The 19,302-nt window shown below is 40.9% G+C and overlaps 1 protein-coding gene across 2 annotated transcripts in view; it reads left to right on the top strand.

Annotated features, from left to right (window-relative positions):
* Nucleotides 1-19,302, top strand: part of cdh8 (cadherin 8) — a 117,568-nt gene that overhangs the window by 34,432 nt on the left and 63,834 nt on the right. For both annotated transcript variants that reach the window (XM_074660422.1, XM_074660428.1), the window contains exon 3: nt 11,898-12,192. In XM_074660422.1, coding sequence (XP_074516523.1) covers nt 11,898-12,192 — 295 coding nt within the window. The remainder of the gene's footprint in view (nt 1-11,897; nt 12,193-19,302) is intronic.

Consider the following 19,302-nt stretch of genomic DNA (forward strand, 5'->3'; position numbering starts at 1 on the left):
TACAAATGTTGCATACAAAACCAATGATCGACTCATCTTATATGCTTCCTATAAATTCAACCACCTAAACAGCATAGAGAGTAGTTGAAATTATATATATTCTTCTAAATATTTTGAAAAGGGCTATCCTGCATGACATAATCATTTTATACTTTAAGAATGTTTTGTTGATAATACTCCTGTGCTTTTATTTAACCCTCTGAAACCCACAAAAGACCTGTTTGTCTTTTTTAGGGAGGTACAGGTGGTCTTTAGGGGGAGATAGCAGATCAACAGTAGATATCACATAGAAGTGGTGTACATCATCTGAAAGCTGGGAACCTGAAGAATAATTTGAGATACAGCTCAGCTCCGTGTGTCAAGTTGTTCTAGTCAGAAATCAGAAATAATCATGAAATAATGATTTAATCAAAAAGTCATTGTGAAAGTGTACAAGGGTTTAGAACATCATGTTGGAAGTCTTTGATGGTCATTCCCGTGCCCACTTATGTCTCATTAGTCGGTGCAGCAATTTTTGGGAAAAAATTTGCCTCTCAAGAATTAATAAAATTGATCAATAATCACTCCAACATACCACATTAAAACACCAAGACCTTGAGGAAAACCACAAAAAAATCCATGCTGTGATTTGGTTTCAAAAACTTTTAGCTTTTAACATTTGGAGATTTCTGCAAGAATTGCATTTTTGGCCGATTGGATGGCGAGCACTTCTGTTCTGGAAACTGCTCAGAAATCTAGCTAGGAAAACCATCCATCCCCTGAATGCTCTAGGTCTTTAGTTTGTGGTTGTAAAGTTTCATGAGGCTGTGATTATCCTAGAGGTCACCACAGGTCATTTTATACAGTGAGGTTGTTTCAAAAAATGGTCTCACTAAAATGAAATGGCTACTATGGGGACTAACATCATCACACATGAATACAATTGGGCTCATTGGATCCACAAAAGTTTCAGCTTTACAGTGATACCATGTTTATATAGTTCCAAGACATTTTTGTAGAATAGGCAAACATAACTGACTTCAAACATCTGCATGTGTTTTGCCCAAAACTGCATGTGATTATCATAGAGTGGGCATATATGTAAAGGGGAAACTTGTGTGTACCCATATAACCAATGTTCATTCATTGTTACCGATGGATTCCTTAGGTTTCCTAGTTTCATAAGATGTCTACCTTCACTCTAGCTCTAAAACTGAACCTCGCCTCTGCAGGTCTCAGAGGGTTAAAGGTTTCTGGGTTGTTAGGCACTCCAGATACCCAAATGGAAGTGCACAAGCACTAGCAAAGTGAGTTTTTCATGATATGTCCCCTTTAAAAACAATTGGATGTGCAGGACTTTTAGTTGTAATGGAGCATTTTTATATTGAGGTGGTGCAGCTTTTAGGAACTGTACAGAAATGATCGGGGTTGTGAAGGGGCCTGAACTTTTATTTATGTTTCACTTTGTAAAAAAGCAAGGCCAGCTGCATGGTTAAAAATGTATTTTAGCCACCTAAAAGAAAGGCTCTCCCAAAAAAAAATTGATATCCGTTTATTTGGACGCTGTATTTAGAATATTTTCCGACGGTGAAATTAACTGAAAGTTAAACTTCCCTATACAGTTTTTGTTGTCTGAGCCTGCTGGATTTGGAGAAAGCGTAGATATGTTTCACTTTCAGTTCAGTTCCCCGTCGGAAAGGAGAAGGAAAGGGCTGTCCTACGGCAAGATAAATATAGTGTACACTTAAACAGATATCTTTTTTTTTTTTAGGTTAGCCTTTCTTTTAGGTCGCTAAAATATGTTTTTCTGCTGGCCCCGTCCACAGCACTGTATTGCTTTACTCTGGTGTCGGTACTCCTGTCTGTTTCTCCAAACTGGGGGCGTGCCGACCGTCATCTACTGTAGATAATACACTAACTATGCATAAGTACCTCATATAAACCCAATTAAAAAAAAAAAAACTATCCCTTTTATTTCTTAATAGAGCTGAACCATGTACCACCAATGCACATACTATATTATTGATGAAACTTCTAATACAGAAGCACATCTGTTGTCCTCTGCACCTTTATGAACCATGGCACAGGTGCCACTTGTCTTTTTGATCTATTTATGTCACTTTTAATTGTACTGCAAAGGAAAACTTGAATAAAATATACATTATATTTACTGATACTGCCTAAAAAGTCAGACTACCCTACCTTCAGTCAAATGAAAAACTGAACCGACATCCTATCCCACCTAATAATTCTAGTACACTCCCTGACATTGTATACTATACTGACTAGGACTCTCCTTTTCTGCTTTACTTCCTCTTAACATGAGCTACAACACTTTCCACCATGAAACTCACCAGTCGGCATGTGCTGTTTGTGACATTTAACAAGATCACAGGATCACATGTTTGACAGATGCCTTTGTGATACTTCCAAATCCACATCCACACTCATTTACTCTGCGGTTAAACTACGAGCAGGAAAAGGAAAGAAGAAAAAAAAGCCTGTGAGAGAGTGAAAGAAAGAGGGCGGGAGGGAGGAAGAGAAGGAAGGAGGGGAGGGAGTGGGGAGTAAAATGTTGAAATATGAATTACAAACCCGAGCAGCACCATCTGGACCGAGAAAACACACATCATAGTGGAGAGCCGGCACATTGAATTAGACTTGCTACGGGATCCATCTGCACCTCGTGAAATCAATCTCGTTCCTTGATTTGATTAGGTCAGCCGCGCTGAAGAAAGAGAAAACTGTTGTGCTCCTTGATTAAGCTTGTTTTGTTTTGCGCCCCTCCGCACCCCACCCGCCTCCAGCATGCTGTGTATACCGATGAGTTTTGGGCCCACAGGTAGGGTAATGACAGTAGTCGAGGTTAATGCTAAAGAATCTCCCTCTATTTAACACTCAGCGTGAGCGCTGCAGCCGAGCTCATTTACACTTTTTTTCACGGCTCTGTCTCTTTATTGTTTAGAAGATTTCTTTCTTTTTTATTTATTTGGTTTGCTCGAATCACAGGTTTTCTTCTTGCTGGCTTAATTCTGGCTGCAGAGCTCTTCACGGGACACATGTGGAGCCGCCACGAATCGGGCAAATGCTTCTTATTTACCTTTTTTTTCTGCCGGTGAGGGTTGAATCGGGCATACACCAATGAACAGACTGATTGTCTAATGCTCTCTTGTTACAACAGTCTGTAATGAGCAGGCGGTAAAAATCTATACTGAAGATTGCTTGCATATGCAATAGGTCATTCTTGAAGTGAGAGCTGCTGTAGCCGAGAGCCTGGATGCATTATGCAGAGTTGTTTTTATTTTCTTTTTTTCCCAACTCTCTCTCTGTGGTGACACCGTACCCTCCTATGATTAAAATGCATCCTCCCATGCATCCAAACAAAAGGCTTTTCATGGGTGGCTAAATCTAATTGTGTCGCCCTCTTGTACTAAAGGTAGCTGCTATGACTTTGACTTATTCTCTAGAAGCAATAACGTGCCGCCGGCAGTGAATGCAACACATGTGCCATTGCTCAAAGTGCAGGGATGGACACGGAACACATTAGCCCTGATTGACCTCGGTACAGATTGCACACAAATCCAGTACAAATTGTCACGTTTTTTTTTTTGTTTGTCTCATTAATTCATGATTGTCCAAGAGGAAAATAAAACAGAATGGAAGCAGGAGGCGAAAGCTTGCAGATGATTCAGTTCTCTATCCAATAAAAGGAAAAGAAAAAAGAGCTTTGTGGCGAAGGTGCAACACTGTTAGTCTCTGTACTGATTGTAATTACTGTACCTTTTCTGAGTGGAGCTGGCTTCAATTACAAACCGTCGCCTTTGCTTGGATGCGGGTCATGACACCATCTCTTTCCCATTGTCTCAATAAAGGAAGAGTGTCTGCAGTGATAATATATTAACAGGAAAGCACTCTTTGCCCTTTTTGGCCTCAATGAAAACCGTGTTTGACCTCTCAGAAGAGCGATATTGATTATTGTTACATTGCAACAGATGCCCACAAAGAGAACAACAATGCAAGAGAACAACAATAGATAACCTAGCACTTAAATAGTTTTATTATCACTGAGTTATAGGAGAAAAAACAGTGCTCAAAGTGGGCCGGAACTCACCTATATGCAGTACGGACACTTCTACATTTTTCTCTTTGGCGTACCGTAACTTTTTTTTTTCACGCCGACACTTTTCACAAGCTGCTGGTACTCTTTTCTGCCCTCTCCAATCAGGTTCTATGGGAAATTCCTAATTGCGATTCATAACTCATAAGCCGTATGAACATAAAACCTATGTGGAGAGCACCTGGACAAGCCGATAGATGACACTGGGGAGGGGGGTGAGAAGGAGGGTGCTGTAATTTATCGATATAATGTTCACCTCTTTTTAGTAAAATATTTAGTGAACTGTTCGTCATCATTTTTTTTAATTTGTGAATAGATAGAATTGATGAAACATTATTTATTAGTTTTCAGAATCGGCTCTTTTATGGCACACATTTCCAGAAGAATTAAATATTCAGACGAAGGCTGTGATAAGTGTAAATAATAAATTCATCATTAAACTTGTAATAATAATGACCCAAAATTATGTGAAGTTGTAAGTCAAAAATCTTTTTTCTTCAAACACAATATCTGCTACTCTATTTTATCCACTGTATAAATTGAGAATGTGTCTTTTTATCCTGCTGCATAATATGTAGAAACATCCTGACTGGGACACTGCTCCTAAAACCTGAATGATACCTACAGGAAATCACTTTAACTATTAACACTATGGGTAAATATACAAACACACCACCTTAACCCTCTAATGTTCCAGTTGGACTATTATTGGAATATTATAGGCCTGCTATAGAAGATAGTATAACAGAATAAGTATAACATAGCAATAAAACCACAGGCAGCCTCTTAAAGAGATAATTAATAAATAGGAATAAGTCGCAAGGGATTGCTGATACATGTAAATAAGAGAGTACTGTACTTAAAGTAAGTCTCTACACTGCAGTGTTCCAGAGATATTGTAAAAATAGTAACTAGAGTACTTTTCTGTCAGGGGGGTAATTTTTGTTCTGCTTCAAGCACTGGAGAACAGTCTATATTTGTTCACAACACAAGTAGGAATCTTATAGATAATTCAGCATTCACGTAATTTGGCCTCATTTGTTATGAAGAATTAAGGAGCCTACAATATTTCCGGATGAAACTTCTTATTTCCAATGTTGCAGCACCACATATGTTCACTACACGGTTTCCTCCGATGGAGTCTGCCGTGGTTCACACCAGAAGGGGAACTTTTCTGTCCAATTTGATAAAACGCTACGTGCCATGAGACAGACTGGAGGGAAAATGTTCCCAAGAATAGCTAAGTGTATCATATATCATGCATCGCGCCATCTGTTCGGTACATTCAAAATGTTATTGCAATATTTAGAATTACAGATTATTCATGTAGGTGTAATTAACAGGAGTCAAAATCCAACAAATGGGAGGAAGCTACAATTAATTTCCAGACGTGTTTGAGTAGAATCTATCTGGAGTAACTATTTAGGCTACAGTTGCCTAAGGGTGTACAGATGGAAAAAAAATAGTAGCTCTAATTTTACCACTTTTGGCAATGAATTACCCCCTGTTGATCCCTCATTGCAGTATTAGCCCCTCTTGAATGAATTATTTTGGATTTGTTGTGTGAGACTGGGTTGACCAGATGAGGAGAAGTGGGCCATACTAAGTGAGACTGAGCTGAATAGAAAAAAGGTCAACATCTGGCTGTCAAAAGGTGCTATGTTAACTAGTCCACGCAGCGCATGGCCTCGGGGTTCCCCATACATTTTACATAACAACATGCAATCTACTACATATTTCATGGGTAACATGACATTTTCCAGTACGATTACCTGGTCTGGCCATGCAACCTCGGTTAAACAAGTCTGTCGTCTCCACCGCATCAGGATCTCACTAAACATGACATTTAGAGTCAACACAGTGCGATGCATTATACAGCACATTTTCATGCTGCTCTATTTCTCTGTCAGTTTGCATCATTTGCTACATTAAATAACATGAAATGCTACATACTGGATAACAGTGGTGGGAAATTATTAAGTACTCAAGTACCGTTCTTAACTAGAAATTTTAGGATTTTACTTGATAATTTCCATTTTTTGTTATGTTATAGTTCTACTCCACTACAGTTCAGAGGGAAATATTGTACTTTTTAGTCCACTACAGTGATGAGTTCAGGCTGTTCTCATACACCGTTCGAAGTTATACCTACGAAAAGTAATGCAGTATAATTTGTATTTATCCCTTGAAATCAATTCATACGTAATCAGGAAGTATAAAGAGTGACAGACTTGGCATAAGGAGGAGGTCTGGGTGGATGAGTGGGTCCAAAAACACCAGACTTTCACCCGGGAACGTTTCATCCGCTGTCCACGTCCCTTGTGAAACCAGAAGTCAACTTTGATTTGTTTGTCACGTAACTTCAGTACTTAAGTAACATCACCTCTGCAGTTATTTTAACCCAAACGTTGACATGTTTGTCATGTCATAATCACGTAAATGATCTCACGATCCCTCAGATTTATCTTGTGACACTTTGGAGGACCCCTACGTAGGGAACCACTGGACTGAACTACCTAACTGTATATATAAAATAGTCAAAATAAGCTACAATTTAACAAACTACAACAGCATATACTACTTACATATTGGTGCATCTGTTTTAACAATCTAATAATATCATATGTAACAATATCAAAGGGGGCATTTTTCTTCTAACATACTCGTTTCTTGTACTTTTACTTTTGATGCTTCAAGTACATGCTGCTGATAATATTTATTTTCTTTTACTTAAACAGAGTTTCGAATGAAGGAACGGAGCATTTTTATAATGTTTAATCATGTAAAGGAGCTGAGTACTTCTTTCACAACTGATACATTTGTATATACAGTATGTGTAACTGTGTTTTCTCTGATTAAATTCAGCAAAAGTAACTGACCCTTCTCGAGAAGGACTACCCGAGGTAGAATTCGGAGGAAGCTGTCTGACGTACTGTGTGCAGTCTGTTCTAGCAGACAGTAGCTGACAAGCTGCATCACAGTGACAGCATCTCCTCCCTCTCGCTCCCCGCCTCAGTCTCCTTCTCCTTCTCCAGTCCTACTGGTACATACATAGGAGGAGCACTTGTCCTGTCTACGATTTGCCCTGACAAGGAGCAAAATCATTAGTTCCCGCTGTAGGGCTTCACAAACCCAGGCCCAAGGCAGGGGCGGGGGTGTTGGGGGCTGGGAATAGACTTTGTCGACTGTTCCTCATTAGGACACAGTGATTGTTCAAGTGATTGCCGTAAAAGCTCATCTTCAGCAGGGACTGACATATTTCCTCCTCTGCTGACAGGATAAGCAGTCCCATGCAGCCCCTGATTGGGAGTTGTGGTTGGCAAATGGAGGTGTGCATGTGTATGTGTGCACGCATGGATGTGCACAATGCAGCGTAGAGTACTGTAAAATACTGCCATGAGATAATTTCTTCAGTCAACCAAGGCTTCCTTCATCACTCTGAGTTGCAGTTCCAAAATATATGGATGTCTGTCTTTTCAACAGCCACAGCACCTCAGCTAAGAAAGGAGCCGTAATAACTTCCCCAGTCTGTATTCACACACTGCACTCACTAATGGCATCATTTCTACTTTATGATAGATTCTGTTTACGTTCACGCAGTAAAGCAATCACACTGTTTACTTTGGTTACAAGTTGAATGGAAGGACACATGGCAGCTGTAGTGCATTTCAGTATTGTTCAAGGAATGAAAGGTTTTCCAAGACTTTACTGCTGGGCGACTAACAGCTCTACTGCCACTGTTACTACTCAAATACAAAATGAACACAGTCAGGGCAATGATCTATGTATCTAAGCAACATGTGCTCGGTACACTCATCACGGCAGTTCATGAAATAGTCACGAAATTGAATCTATTTGATTTGTGTACAGAGACACAAATTTCCCTTTTTTTTCCCCAAGATGCTCAGTTCAACTTTCAACAATGTATTTCTTGTGCTTTTTTGTACAAATATCCAGTAACACGTGATCCACGTCTCAATTTACACACTTTCAAAATAAAACAGATTGGTTAGGAATAGATTGACTTGGTCAGGCTTACAGCCGGGCCAGACAGCTTGTAGTGTCCACACCGGCAGCGTTTCTGCTGCTGTGCTGCTGCTGCCAGCCCTTTCTTTCTACATAGTTTGCCTTTCATAATGACCATTTCACTTCATTATAAATGTTGTTTATATTTATTTTAGACAGAAACATTTTTAGAAGCTTGAGCTCATTTGTCAATAATAGTAATAACCCACAAATAAAACCCTATACTTTATTCATTCATGGAGCCCTGCAAGTCACTGCATATCCTACAACACTGTCCAGTAAATATTTCAGAATAAAAGCCTTGTGTTGAGAAATCAAGGAATTCATTCACAAAAAAATAAATGCTTGAAGATTTTTATTTTGAAACAGAAGCAGGAAGTGTTGATTTAAAAATAAATCTTTTCTTTTTTCATGTCTGTGACATATTCTACAGATACAGACATTGACACTGTAATAATGCTGCTGGTATGATGACAATATACTGTCAGACAATAATGTTCACTGTCTGTTGTTGCTGTGAACCGCGTGCAGCTTGTGGTAAAAACAGGCAAGACCTCTAATCTAAATCTAAAGAGCCGCGCGGCTGCTCTAACCTGTTGACATGGGCACCAAAATAAAAAACAACAGGTTCCGTAGCTGCTATGCGCTATGCGCTTTGTTAGGTTTAGGAAAATGTCGTGGTATGGGTTAAAATAACACAGGAAGTGCCGTAACTTTATACTTCCCGGTTCATAATTACATTTATTACATAAAAATTGTGAAATTCAACTGCAATACATTCAATTTTGTTACTATTTAATGAACTGCCGTCAGACTGTGTTGAACTGTGTTGGTGTTTTGTAACTCCAGTCTGCATTGTAGCACATAATCATCATGACTACAGTATGTTGCTTATTTCCTGAATGCCACAGTCAATGTCAATGATTCTCGGTGCTGTTTTAGTTGCCCAGGCAACTCAGTTAATGACAGGGACCTGTGACAGCCCCCCCCCCCCCTCTCCTCCCTTCAGTAATTGTACTCTTTGATGACCATTTGTGCACTCCAGTGCGAAGGCTGTCTAAGAGGTGGGCGACCAGGGCATTTAAAGGAGACATCCGTGTTGAGAACTGCAGCTGGTTACAGCCGGCTCGGCTCCACTTTCAGGGAATGCAGTGTTAAAAGTGTCACTTTCTAGCAAAGCCGTGATTGATTGCATGACTTTTCCTCTTTTCAAAAGAAAGCACACAGTGTGCCATTTTTTTGTAAAGTAGAGGATTTAGTCATCCGTCTGTAATTTTGTTAACTTGTCAGCCAGAATGCACCATGGCTTGTGCTGTACCTAGACTGCTATACAAAGTGGTAACACAATTTAAATGTTACAAGAGGAGGAATCGATCCTAAAAAAAAGAAAGAAATCAAAGCAGCAAGTGTGTTGTGTGGTGTTTGGTGTTCTTTTTGATCATGTAGCCACAGTGCTTGGCTGGTCCTTCACCTTGGTGTTGTAGCTGTACAAGGCTCTGCCCTCGAATGACCCAAAGCATGGTGTGTGGATATCAGTAGAAACCAGTAAGAGCTCCCAGTTCATCTGGCATATGTGTTTTATATGTTCCAAAGTGCAGGACAAAAAGTTTGGGTGAGAACAGCTGAAAGTGTTGATATTTAGCCTGTTTTTTTAATTTAATTTGTATTTATCAGTGTCTGCTATCTGTTTTAATGGTTTTATTACTTCACTTCTATAATTTGTATTAGATTTGTGATTATTAGAAGGCAAAACACTCTAACTTAAGGCCTTATAAGGTTAAATAATCTCAAACTTAAATTCTATTTCATATCAAAAAAGTTCACTTTTGTTCATTTAGTGCACATGGATTTATATAGCTCATTCTTGACCTTGAAAACAGCAGTTGACAAAACAATGTCTAGGTTCGCTTACTCGCTATTTATGTCACCGCCGTTGCCATGGAACTGTGTTCAAACTTAACCTGGTTGACTTAAAAGTTGAGCTTTAAAGTTAATTTTGACCTTGAAAGTGATTTGCAATGAGCACCTTTTTCTACATTATTTTGCATACTTATGTACTGTACATGGGTGACCTCACAGTATTAGTGCCAAGTGAAGAGGTGGCGTCTAATTGCCAAGCACTAAATCGTTGATGGGTTGCTAAAAATATGTATACAATATAGCACAACCAAAACCAATATGCAAGCTAAAATAGTCAATTTGCACCCTCATGAGGCCGACATGCAGCCATATATGTCGAGCCGCAGGCATACCTTTACACACAAGAAGTCACACATAGGATTAAAAAAAAAAAAAACAATGACAGACCATCATTAATTTGAGCTCATTTAAAGAGTTTCTCAGCGTGCAGGATGTTGCGAGGCATTTGTGTTAATGAGCTACATCATTCATGTGAAATGATGGCACAATTAGGAAAACAAAAGTGCAAGGTGTGACAATTTAAGTGAATGTGCTTTGTCAGTGTCTGCAAACAACACCTCCGAGACAGTATATGCATAAAAGCCGGCTTATAAAAACATTGCGGGGGGATGCGGGGGGGTTGGTTTAGAGGTCGGGATTTTCACCGGCAGATTTTTACCTTGCTACTCTGCACCCCAACCACGCTCCCACAGGAGTCTCTGTTGAAACACTGTGGCAGGAAATGAAATTAAAGCTGCTGAATACAGATGTTTTGATGCATGCCTGCGTGCTCGCTTGTGTGCGCGCGGCTGTGTGTTTTTGAGAGGCGTGCGTATTAACGAAAAAACTACAAACTGAGAAGAAGAGGGCTGCCAGCCGTGTCACAACACTGCAACATTGCTGGATTTGTAAATGTTCTACTCAGTGCCTCTCTCCTCCCCTCCGAAAGTCACTCACCTTGGGGATCAAGAGGCTTATATGAAAGGTGACTTACAGTAAAAGAAGTGCTCGTTCTGTTTATGTGAATAAAAGCAATGTTCTCTGCCTTCCTCGTGCCAAACCCCCGATGTTTCTCTTTTTCTCTGACCTCTCTCCTCCCGCACCGTTGTACCTCCTGAACTTCCAATTTACCTTTTTTAACCTACAGAAGGTTTTGCCTGTTCTTTCCGTCCACATATGTCTCAACAGCCTTATGTAGCACAGTCAGACTCATTAGTTACACTCAGTCCATGCGGCGAGAGGGAGCCAACCACTCAGCCTAGCACGTAATGCAGCTTTAGTGAACTAATGAAACTGTAATTACAAAAATAATGAGGAACACGCAGTATCGTCCAGTAACTTAGGGCTAGTTATTTGTGAGCACGAATCATTGTGTGCAGAGTTTCCTTTTTAATTTTTCATGGATTCGGATGCTTTTTCTGCTCTTGCCGTGTTATGGAATGCACATTCAAAGCACTTCTGGCTTCTTCGTTCTGCGGATTTCAGACTGTTGGGAGCAATATCCCCCCACAATGTGTGTTTGTATGATGTATTTGCGATGTATAATGAGGAACAATGTAGGCTAAGGTCCATTTCCCGTGCTACTTATAAAGTTATTGCCCCCAGCGGGCCTCATTTAGCAAAGTGTAGGCTATGTTGAGCCACGTTTAGTATCCCTGCTACACTAGTTGCCGCAAAGCGTAGCAGCAAAAAAACAACACATTACAGGCATACTGTACACTTATCTGCATTTACACGGTGAGAACTTCTGGAATCTGCTGAGCATCAACCTGCTCAACCTGCATTCATTAAACCCACCTATCTCTGTTTACACAGTGAGGTCATCCGAGGACTCTGTTTCACCTTTTTAACTTTTCTTTCTCCTTTTAAATTGCAGCTACACACAGACTTGGACGTGGGCGGCAAGAACATCAAGTACGTCCTGGCGGGCGAGGGCGCCGGCACCATCTTCGCCATCAACGAATTAACGGGCGACATCCACGCCATGAAGAGGCTGGACCGCGAGGAGAAGGCAGAGTACACGCTAACAGCCCAGGTCGTTAACGCCGACACGGACGAGCCCTTGGAGCCGCCGTCCGAGTTCATCATCAAAGTGCAGGACATCAACGACAATCCGCCGCAGTTCAACGAAGGCCCGTACCGAGCCTCTGTTCCAGAAATGTCTGCTGTTGGTGAGTCAACAATAGGCAGACTTCCCTTTTCTGGTTGCACACAGCAGCCTAATCAGTGTGTGAGATTTCCGAGACGGCTGATCTCTAATGCGCTACCGCATAAAAAAATAATGAGTGAATAGGAACAAGAGGAAATGAGTATGCCTATTTACACGCTTGCTTGCTATGAGCATCTCGGCAAATGAAAATATGAGAATGATATATCACTAGATGTTCACCCATAGCTCAGTGCTGCAGCTGAACAACTAGTGTCAGTGTCAACACACACTTACTGTAGCTAGGCTGCCTAATGCTAATTTTACATCCAGTAGAAAACAGCCCACTCAAAGAAGTCAAGCTAAGAAAATGCAAAAAAAAGAAAAAATCTAATTCTTGAATTCTACAAAAACTGAAAAAGCACATTTCAGACATGCTACAGCGACATCACCATATGTAGATAGAGCATTCGCCCTTCTGGCAAAGCATTAAAAAATATACTATTCTCCACTTTGCATAGTTCAAGGGCCACTCAGTCTTATGATGTGGTGCATTTGGGAAAATGTATAATATTTATTGCACTCTTTAACATTTTCATGTGTGCAGTCAGTTATGTGGTATAAGCTGGTGATCACTGCAATCAAATATTTATGGAAAGATTAGGAAGTTCACAATGCAATATGTTGGAAAAAAAAAACTGTGTGGGACTAAAAGCAGAAAGCACCGCAGTGGACCACTTTATTTTGTATCAAAAGCTTTCCTTTTTTCTTCTTACCACAGCAGTAAGGCTTAGCAAACCTCGCTGTAGAAAAGTCTGTGCATGAATAGTTTTTAATTCAACATTCAAGCGTTTTAGTATAATCATAGATGGAGCAGAAGAAAGCCAAATAAAAGCATAAAGGGTTTGCATTTACACTGTTCGCACCACACTGTCACTTAGCTTGTCAACACCGACTGATGCTAATTGCCACGAGCTACCTTTCTTCAATCCCTCACAAACTGGTACACAAACCGCTGCAAACACTTTCCATTTCTCTGTATGCTAATGTATTCATATATTCACTTCATATATTCACATTCTTATTCCTGCCATGCATTTAAATGACCACTGCATGATGATCACATAATTCAAATGTATATAGCTCAGCTGGGATTGGCAGAAGCCTGTAAGTGGATCAGTACACTGTTTTTTTTATCCTTCAGGGGAGTCTCGTCACTGACCCCAGAGCAGCAGGAGTCTTGTAGAAAATGTTTCCATCGGTAGCAGGAAGCAGATCAGAGTGTGTCTTTATGCCGTTTTGACATTGGAGGAGTTCAGCGAGGGTGCCGAGGTCTGTTGTTGGGCGGTATGCGCTTGTTATTGTGTTTTTTTTTCCTCATCGAGCTTACTCTTGTTACCTGTCACAAAGCTGACATAACATGCTAGAGCAGATGGTGCTAGGCATGTAACGGAATCTGTTCGGTAAATCCCATCTGTAGGTTGCAGCCTTTACGTCACGTCTTTGAGGTAACAGCGATTTAGCTCCAGCTTCTCATGATCATGACTTTTATTAGCTGCTGTTGCTGCTGCCACTCTTAGAAAGAAAGGTTCCAAACAGGCTCATCCTGAAGGGCTGAGGTTCTACCCAGAACCATTTGTGTCTGAAAAACTCTTTTTTGAAGAAGAAGAAAGGGTTTTTCAAGGGTTCTTTGTAAGAACAAGGGTTCCATTACGAACACTTCTTATCCAAAGAACCCTTTTTGGAAGAAAGAGTTCTTCAAGGATTGTTGAAAGTATCAATGTTAAGCCCACACCCCCCAAAACATTGTGATTGGGAGCCACGATTGTTGTGGGTTGTGCTGCACCACATCATCCCAGGCCCTTTAAGGTTCTAGACAAAACCCTAGAAATACAAAAGGGTTCTCAGTAGACTCCCCTGGGTGGGTTCTAGATGAAACCCTTGGAATATAAAAGGGTTCTTGGTAAAACCCCTTGGATGGTTTTATAGATCAAACCCTTGGAATATGAATAGATTATTGGTAGAACCTCCTAGCTGGGTTCTTGTTAGCACCCTTAGAAGGTGGAAAAGTTATTGATACAACCTCCAGAGAGGGTTCTGGGTGGAACCCTTTAGCCATAGAAGGGTTCTCTGTAGAACCTTGCATAGGGAGTTCTGGTTGGAAACTTTCACAGATGGTTCTAGGTATAACCCTTTGTGTTGGGTTCTAGGTAGAACCCTCTGAAATGGTTCCAGGTGGAACCTTATAAAACAGTTTTACCAGGTACCAAAAAATGTTCCGCCGATGAGGACAAGCCTAATAACCCTACAATATACGGTTGTAGTTAGCATCTTCATTTCTTAGAGTGCTGCGGTGGAAGCAAAAAGGAACAAAATACAGTGCAAAAGAATGCATGTAAACACAGGATAACAGTGAACTCTTGTTGTCTGAACTCTGTTACTTGATCCCTGCTGCTCATTGTTTTGGATCTCGGTTGTTTGTAGCTCTCCAAGGGTTTTTGTCGGTGCAGTGCAGGGACAGCCATAGTGATGGGGTAGAGAGCAAAGTGGTGGTTGACAGCACTCTGTGATTTGCCAGTGGGAATAATGCATAAGAAATGGAAATCGGCATCTCTTTGTTGATTGTTGTTCCCTTTTGTCACTACTGATTAATTAAACATTCACGAATGCTCAGTTGTTCGCTTGAAAGGCTGTTTTTTTCCTTCCGCGACTAGTTTTCCTCTTGTTAAGTTTTCATGTGCCGCGGCATTATGAGAATAATCTGACGCTCCGGACAGACAAACAATAAGTCATTCATCTCTCTCGCCTCATATTCATAAATATCCAATTTCTTTACAGTGGCGTTTCATCTTTACCGCGTTGAAATGAGAGTTTGTGCAGGCCTCAGTGGATTACTGGAAGTGTGTTGTGCAGTGGATAACTAATAAAGTCTACAGGAAAGGGAAAATAAACAGATGTTGGTGAAATCTGCTGCATATGAGGAAATTCTTCCTCCACTACGAGAGACTGGGAAGCATTACAATGTAATCAAGGCACATGCTAAGAGATGCCACATTATGTCTGGTGTTGAGTTAAGACAATGCTGAGTGTGCTGATGTATTTCCGCCTAGTGAGAACCCACCTGCGTCTAATAATCAAAAATCTAATCCGGACCATAACAGGCTGGTTCTCTTGACGATGTTATCCACTTACAGAGCTTGTCACTTCCACTCCAGACTTCATCAATGTCTTACCAGCTCCTCGCTTATCGAGAGTGTGTCCACGGCGTATCAGTGAAACCGGGGGACAAATATCAACACCCACCTTTTATCTGCCAAGGACTACGGCAAGATAGAAAACCCCCGTCATTGAATGTCACCATCCCCCCCATAGGAAGCGGTCCCCACAGCCGGATGAGATATGTGACATGGGCCACCGAGGTCGCCGTGTTTCCTGTGCGTGGAGGAGCATAGAGGTTAATGGGAAATGAAGGAGAAAGACCTTTTGTTCTCCCTTTAAAAGGGCCAGTCGGATAAGACGTGTGGCTTTCCGTGACTTTTCTCTGACTTTCATTTCCCTGAATGGCTGAGAATGGAGGTGAATACCGTTCTAATTGTTTAGCGGATCGTCTCTCAAAGTACAGTGAGAGGAAGCGGGGAGCAGAGGTGGCGGTTGTGCTGGAGGCGAGACGGCCAGTCAGAATGGAGTTTGATCTCATTAGTGTAAGGAGCCAGGATAAGTCTGTCGTCAGTAGATATTTTGTGACCGCTGTGCTTGACTGGATGGCTGTTTAACAAATGGGAAAAAAAAAAAATTGCATCTCCAAAATGTCAACAGCTGTGTTTTTAAAAGCTCCATTCATTGATTTTTTTGTCCACTTTCATGGCGGCAGTGGAACAAACTAACACATAACACCATTTTTATAACACATTTACTCATTCAGCAGATACAGAGCAACATTGAAATTCATTTGGAGTTGTGTTTCTGACCACCTGACAGATAAAAATCCAATTTTCACTCTCCGTTTAGCTCTATTTTCTCTATGCACCATTTCCTGAAACTAAAATAAGCTATTTTGCTACTAAATGCTCCACTATGTTCACTAGCTAGGAGCAAATGTTATTTGTCTGCCATGGCTGGATGCCGGTACCAATACCAGTACCCTTAAAGTGATACTAATACCAATACAGTACATAAGTTGATACCCATCATGTGAACAGAACTGGCACAGGCTAACTAATTGCAGCGGTTACCGTTGATAAAGCTGTCCCCTGACCCATGGTGGCGGGACCGCGTTGTCATTGTCGCAAATTCCCCAAACCTATAGTGGTGGGATCACATTGTCGCGGGATCATGTTGTCACGGAGGGTTAACACCCACCCTCCAGCTCCCCTCCCAGTTTAAAAATAATCTCTGTCAGCACTGTCAATCCCCACTGTATGGGTTGTAAATGCTGCAGTATAGTGGGCCAATAACACACTGGATCTGGGCACAAAAAGGATCGATTGCAGGTATTGTTTGACTGGAGAAGTCTCGATACTACTTGGGTCTGGGTTATTTCAAATTGATACCTTAAAAATATCAAATAATGATACCCAGCCCTACTAAAAGTTAACTATGTTACTTTAACATTGTAATTATGTAATTCCAAGTTATTAGCTGTGCACTAGTGTTAGCATTACTCTAGCGTATACACATCGAAACTCTTGTAACAACTTTCCGTATAGTTGGTATGTTTGTGATTTAATTATTTCGAGCAATCTTTTTTCAGTGCAACCTACGTGTCATTAAAAATGGTTGAGATGCTTGTGTTTTATCTATTTGCTTGTGTTGTCTTTAGTTGCATTTGGCTCTCTTCACCTAACAGTAGAAAAAAAAAAAAGGCCCTGTACTTTAGTGCAACCCTATTATCTAGAAATTACGCTACTAATTTGTGTCCCAATTATGTTCTGATAAGAAACCTAATCAGTGCCTATTAAGTTAACATGGAGTGTTTGTTTGAGTGAATGTGTGGGTAGGATTAGGTAACAAAAGCTCTTTGGTTGAGGTTAAGAAGAGATTGTGGTTCAGTTAAATGCTAATAAACACATGCAGACTTTTTCTGTAATAAACCAAGACCGCAGTCTTTCCCTAACCTCGACCAAGTGCTGCAAGTGCCTAAACATAACCATAACAAGTTTCACAAGGGTTTAGTTGTATAAGCAATGTTGGATGACAATATCTGTATTTGCAACCAAATGAAATATGTGATCAGTGAACATTTTACTTTGTGACTTGCTAAATATGTTAATTAACACAATCTTATTATAATAAAGATAAGTCATTCAATTCCCTCCAAAACATATTTGCTGTTGCAAATTAGTAGTATATAATAGTAGTTCTTGGCAGACGGTTGTGTAGTACTGAGGAAAACTATGAACAACCCTTTTCAAATCATACTATTTTTCCATTGTTAATACAAATATATTCATTAGTGCAGCTTTAACATTCTAATTGAAAGATACAAATTATAATGAAATTAATATTTACTCTACCTCTCCATATCTCTCCTAAATTCATAGTGTCAGACGTGCATTCACTAGATAATTATGTTTCACTGTCACTTCTATTAAAAGCGAGTTTGTTGCTTATTTGTGAAAGCCCGGCCATGAGTAGAATCCTAATTCATTTGCACGGATTTATTGCACAGATCTCACAGGATTAGAAGATCCCGTTTCCCTGTTAATGGGGTCTCCGACTTTAAGGCCAGTACAAGCTGACAAATTCCCCCCGTATGTCTGTCGACCATATGCTGGAATTACGAGGCTCTGCCACCCTTCTGCAGCTAACAAGGGGGTTGTGATGTAGCTGGAAATTACAAAGTCTGCTTGAAGTGACGCTCCAGGTAATTAGGGGGAGGTCGCTAGACCATCCTCCAAGCACTAAGGGGGGGTGCGAATGACAATAATTGCTACACAGCGAAACAAACTTGCTGAAAGTTGTTTTGCCGGATGGAGCTCATGCGAGAGATGCCCCAGGAGTGTTGGGCTGCGAGTGTGCTTCATTATCAAGGCGATTAATAAACGGGCGCATAGACAGATGGCCCGTCTCCTCTTTCGCACGGGCCGTGCTCCCTGGCACCCCGGCAAAATGAGTACCTGTATGGAAGCACGGATCCCCGCCAAATGTGTCAAGATCTGCTAAATTGGAGCGCAGACATTAAATTGAAGTGACATTAATAGATTACCTGGAGTTGATTTGCATTTTCAGAGTTATTATGGGTGCGGGTAACGGGACTAACAGGCACAGCCGTCTATGTAGGGGCCTTAATGATGTTTCTGATTACGCTCTCATCACCGACGGCAGCTGGGAAAATAAGTAAAGGCTTGTCATCACGGATTTGGACGATAAATGAGCAGACTTGATCAAGGGGAGACGTATGGAAATGAGCAAGATGCAGACCTTTATCAGAGCCCGTCGTCTCACGCTATACCCAACATACAGCAGAAAGCGCGTCGCGATCACAGATGATTTAATACCCACGCACTTTTAGAAGTGATACATAATCCTGCATGAAGGCTAACATTGTTAAATACCGCTGCATATTTCATCAAAGCATCTCTATGTGCATCTGTGTCTATCTATCTATCTCTATCCATCTGATTCATATTGCTCCTCACTTATTTTTCTACACATTGCCATCTTTCAGATCAATACACGGAGAGCTGAGCTATTTTCAGAGCATTTCATGCTCCACTTGGGCCAGATGTTCTATAAAAATCCCCCTCCTTGATATACCTAAAAATATGATTATGCTATGCTGATCTTGCAGTAAATCTTGAACATATCTTGGTCTTGGAAACTCTGAGACTCAATGCATTTAAATGCAGTTTAACTTGAATAAACCCTAGCAGCATTTCAGGGTCACAGCAACCCACATAAGTAAAAAGCAGCACATTTATAGTGCATCTTTTATCTGGCATTTCTCGGTTGAGCTTTGAGCAGGGAGTTAAGAGCGAGGCTGTCTGGTGTTTGTGTCTCTCTCTTCTCTGATCCTAGACTCCGGTCTGCAGCTTGGCAGATGGACTGAGTGGCAGGGGGCCCCTGGCCCTTTAACATAGTGGGCAGCTGGGCCAGAGCCGGGCCAGTGGCTGGGGCCGGGGCACATCTGACGAGC

The sequence above is a fragment of the Sebastes fasciatus genome, chromosome 2, assembly GCF_043250625.1.
Source record: "Sebastes fasciatus isolate fSebFas1 chromosome 2, fSebFas1.pri, whole genome shotgun sequence".
In the NCBI taxonomy this organism is placed as follows: domain Eukaryota; kingdom Metazoa; phylum Chordata; class Actinopteri; order Perciformes; family Sebastidae; genus Sebastes; species Sebastes fasciatus.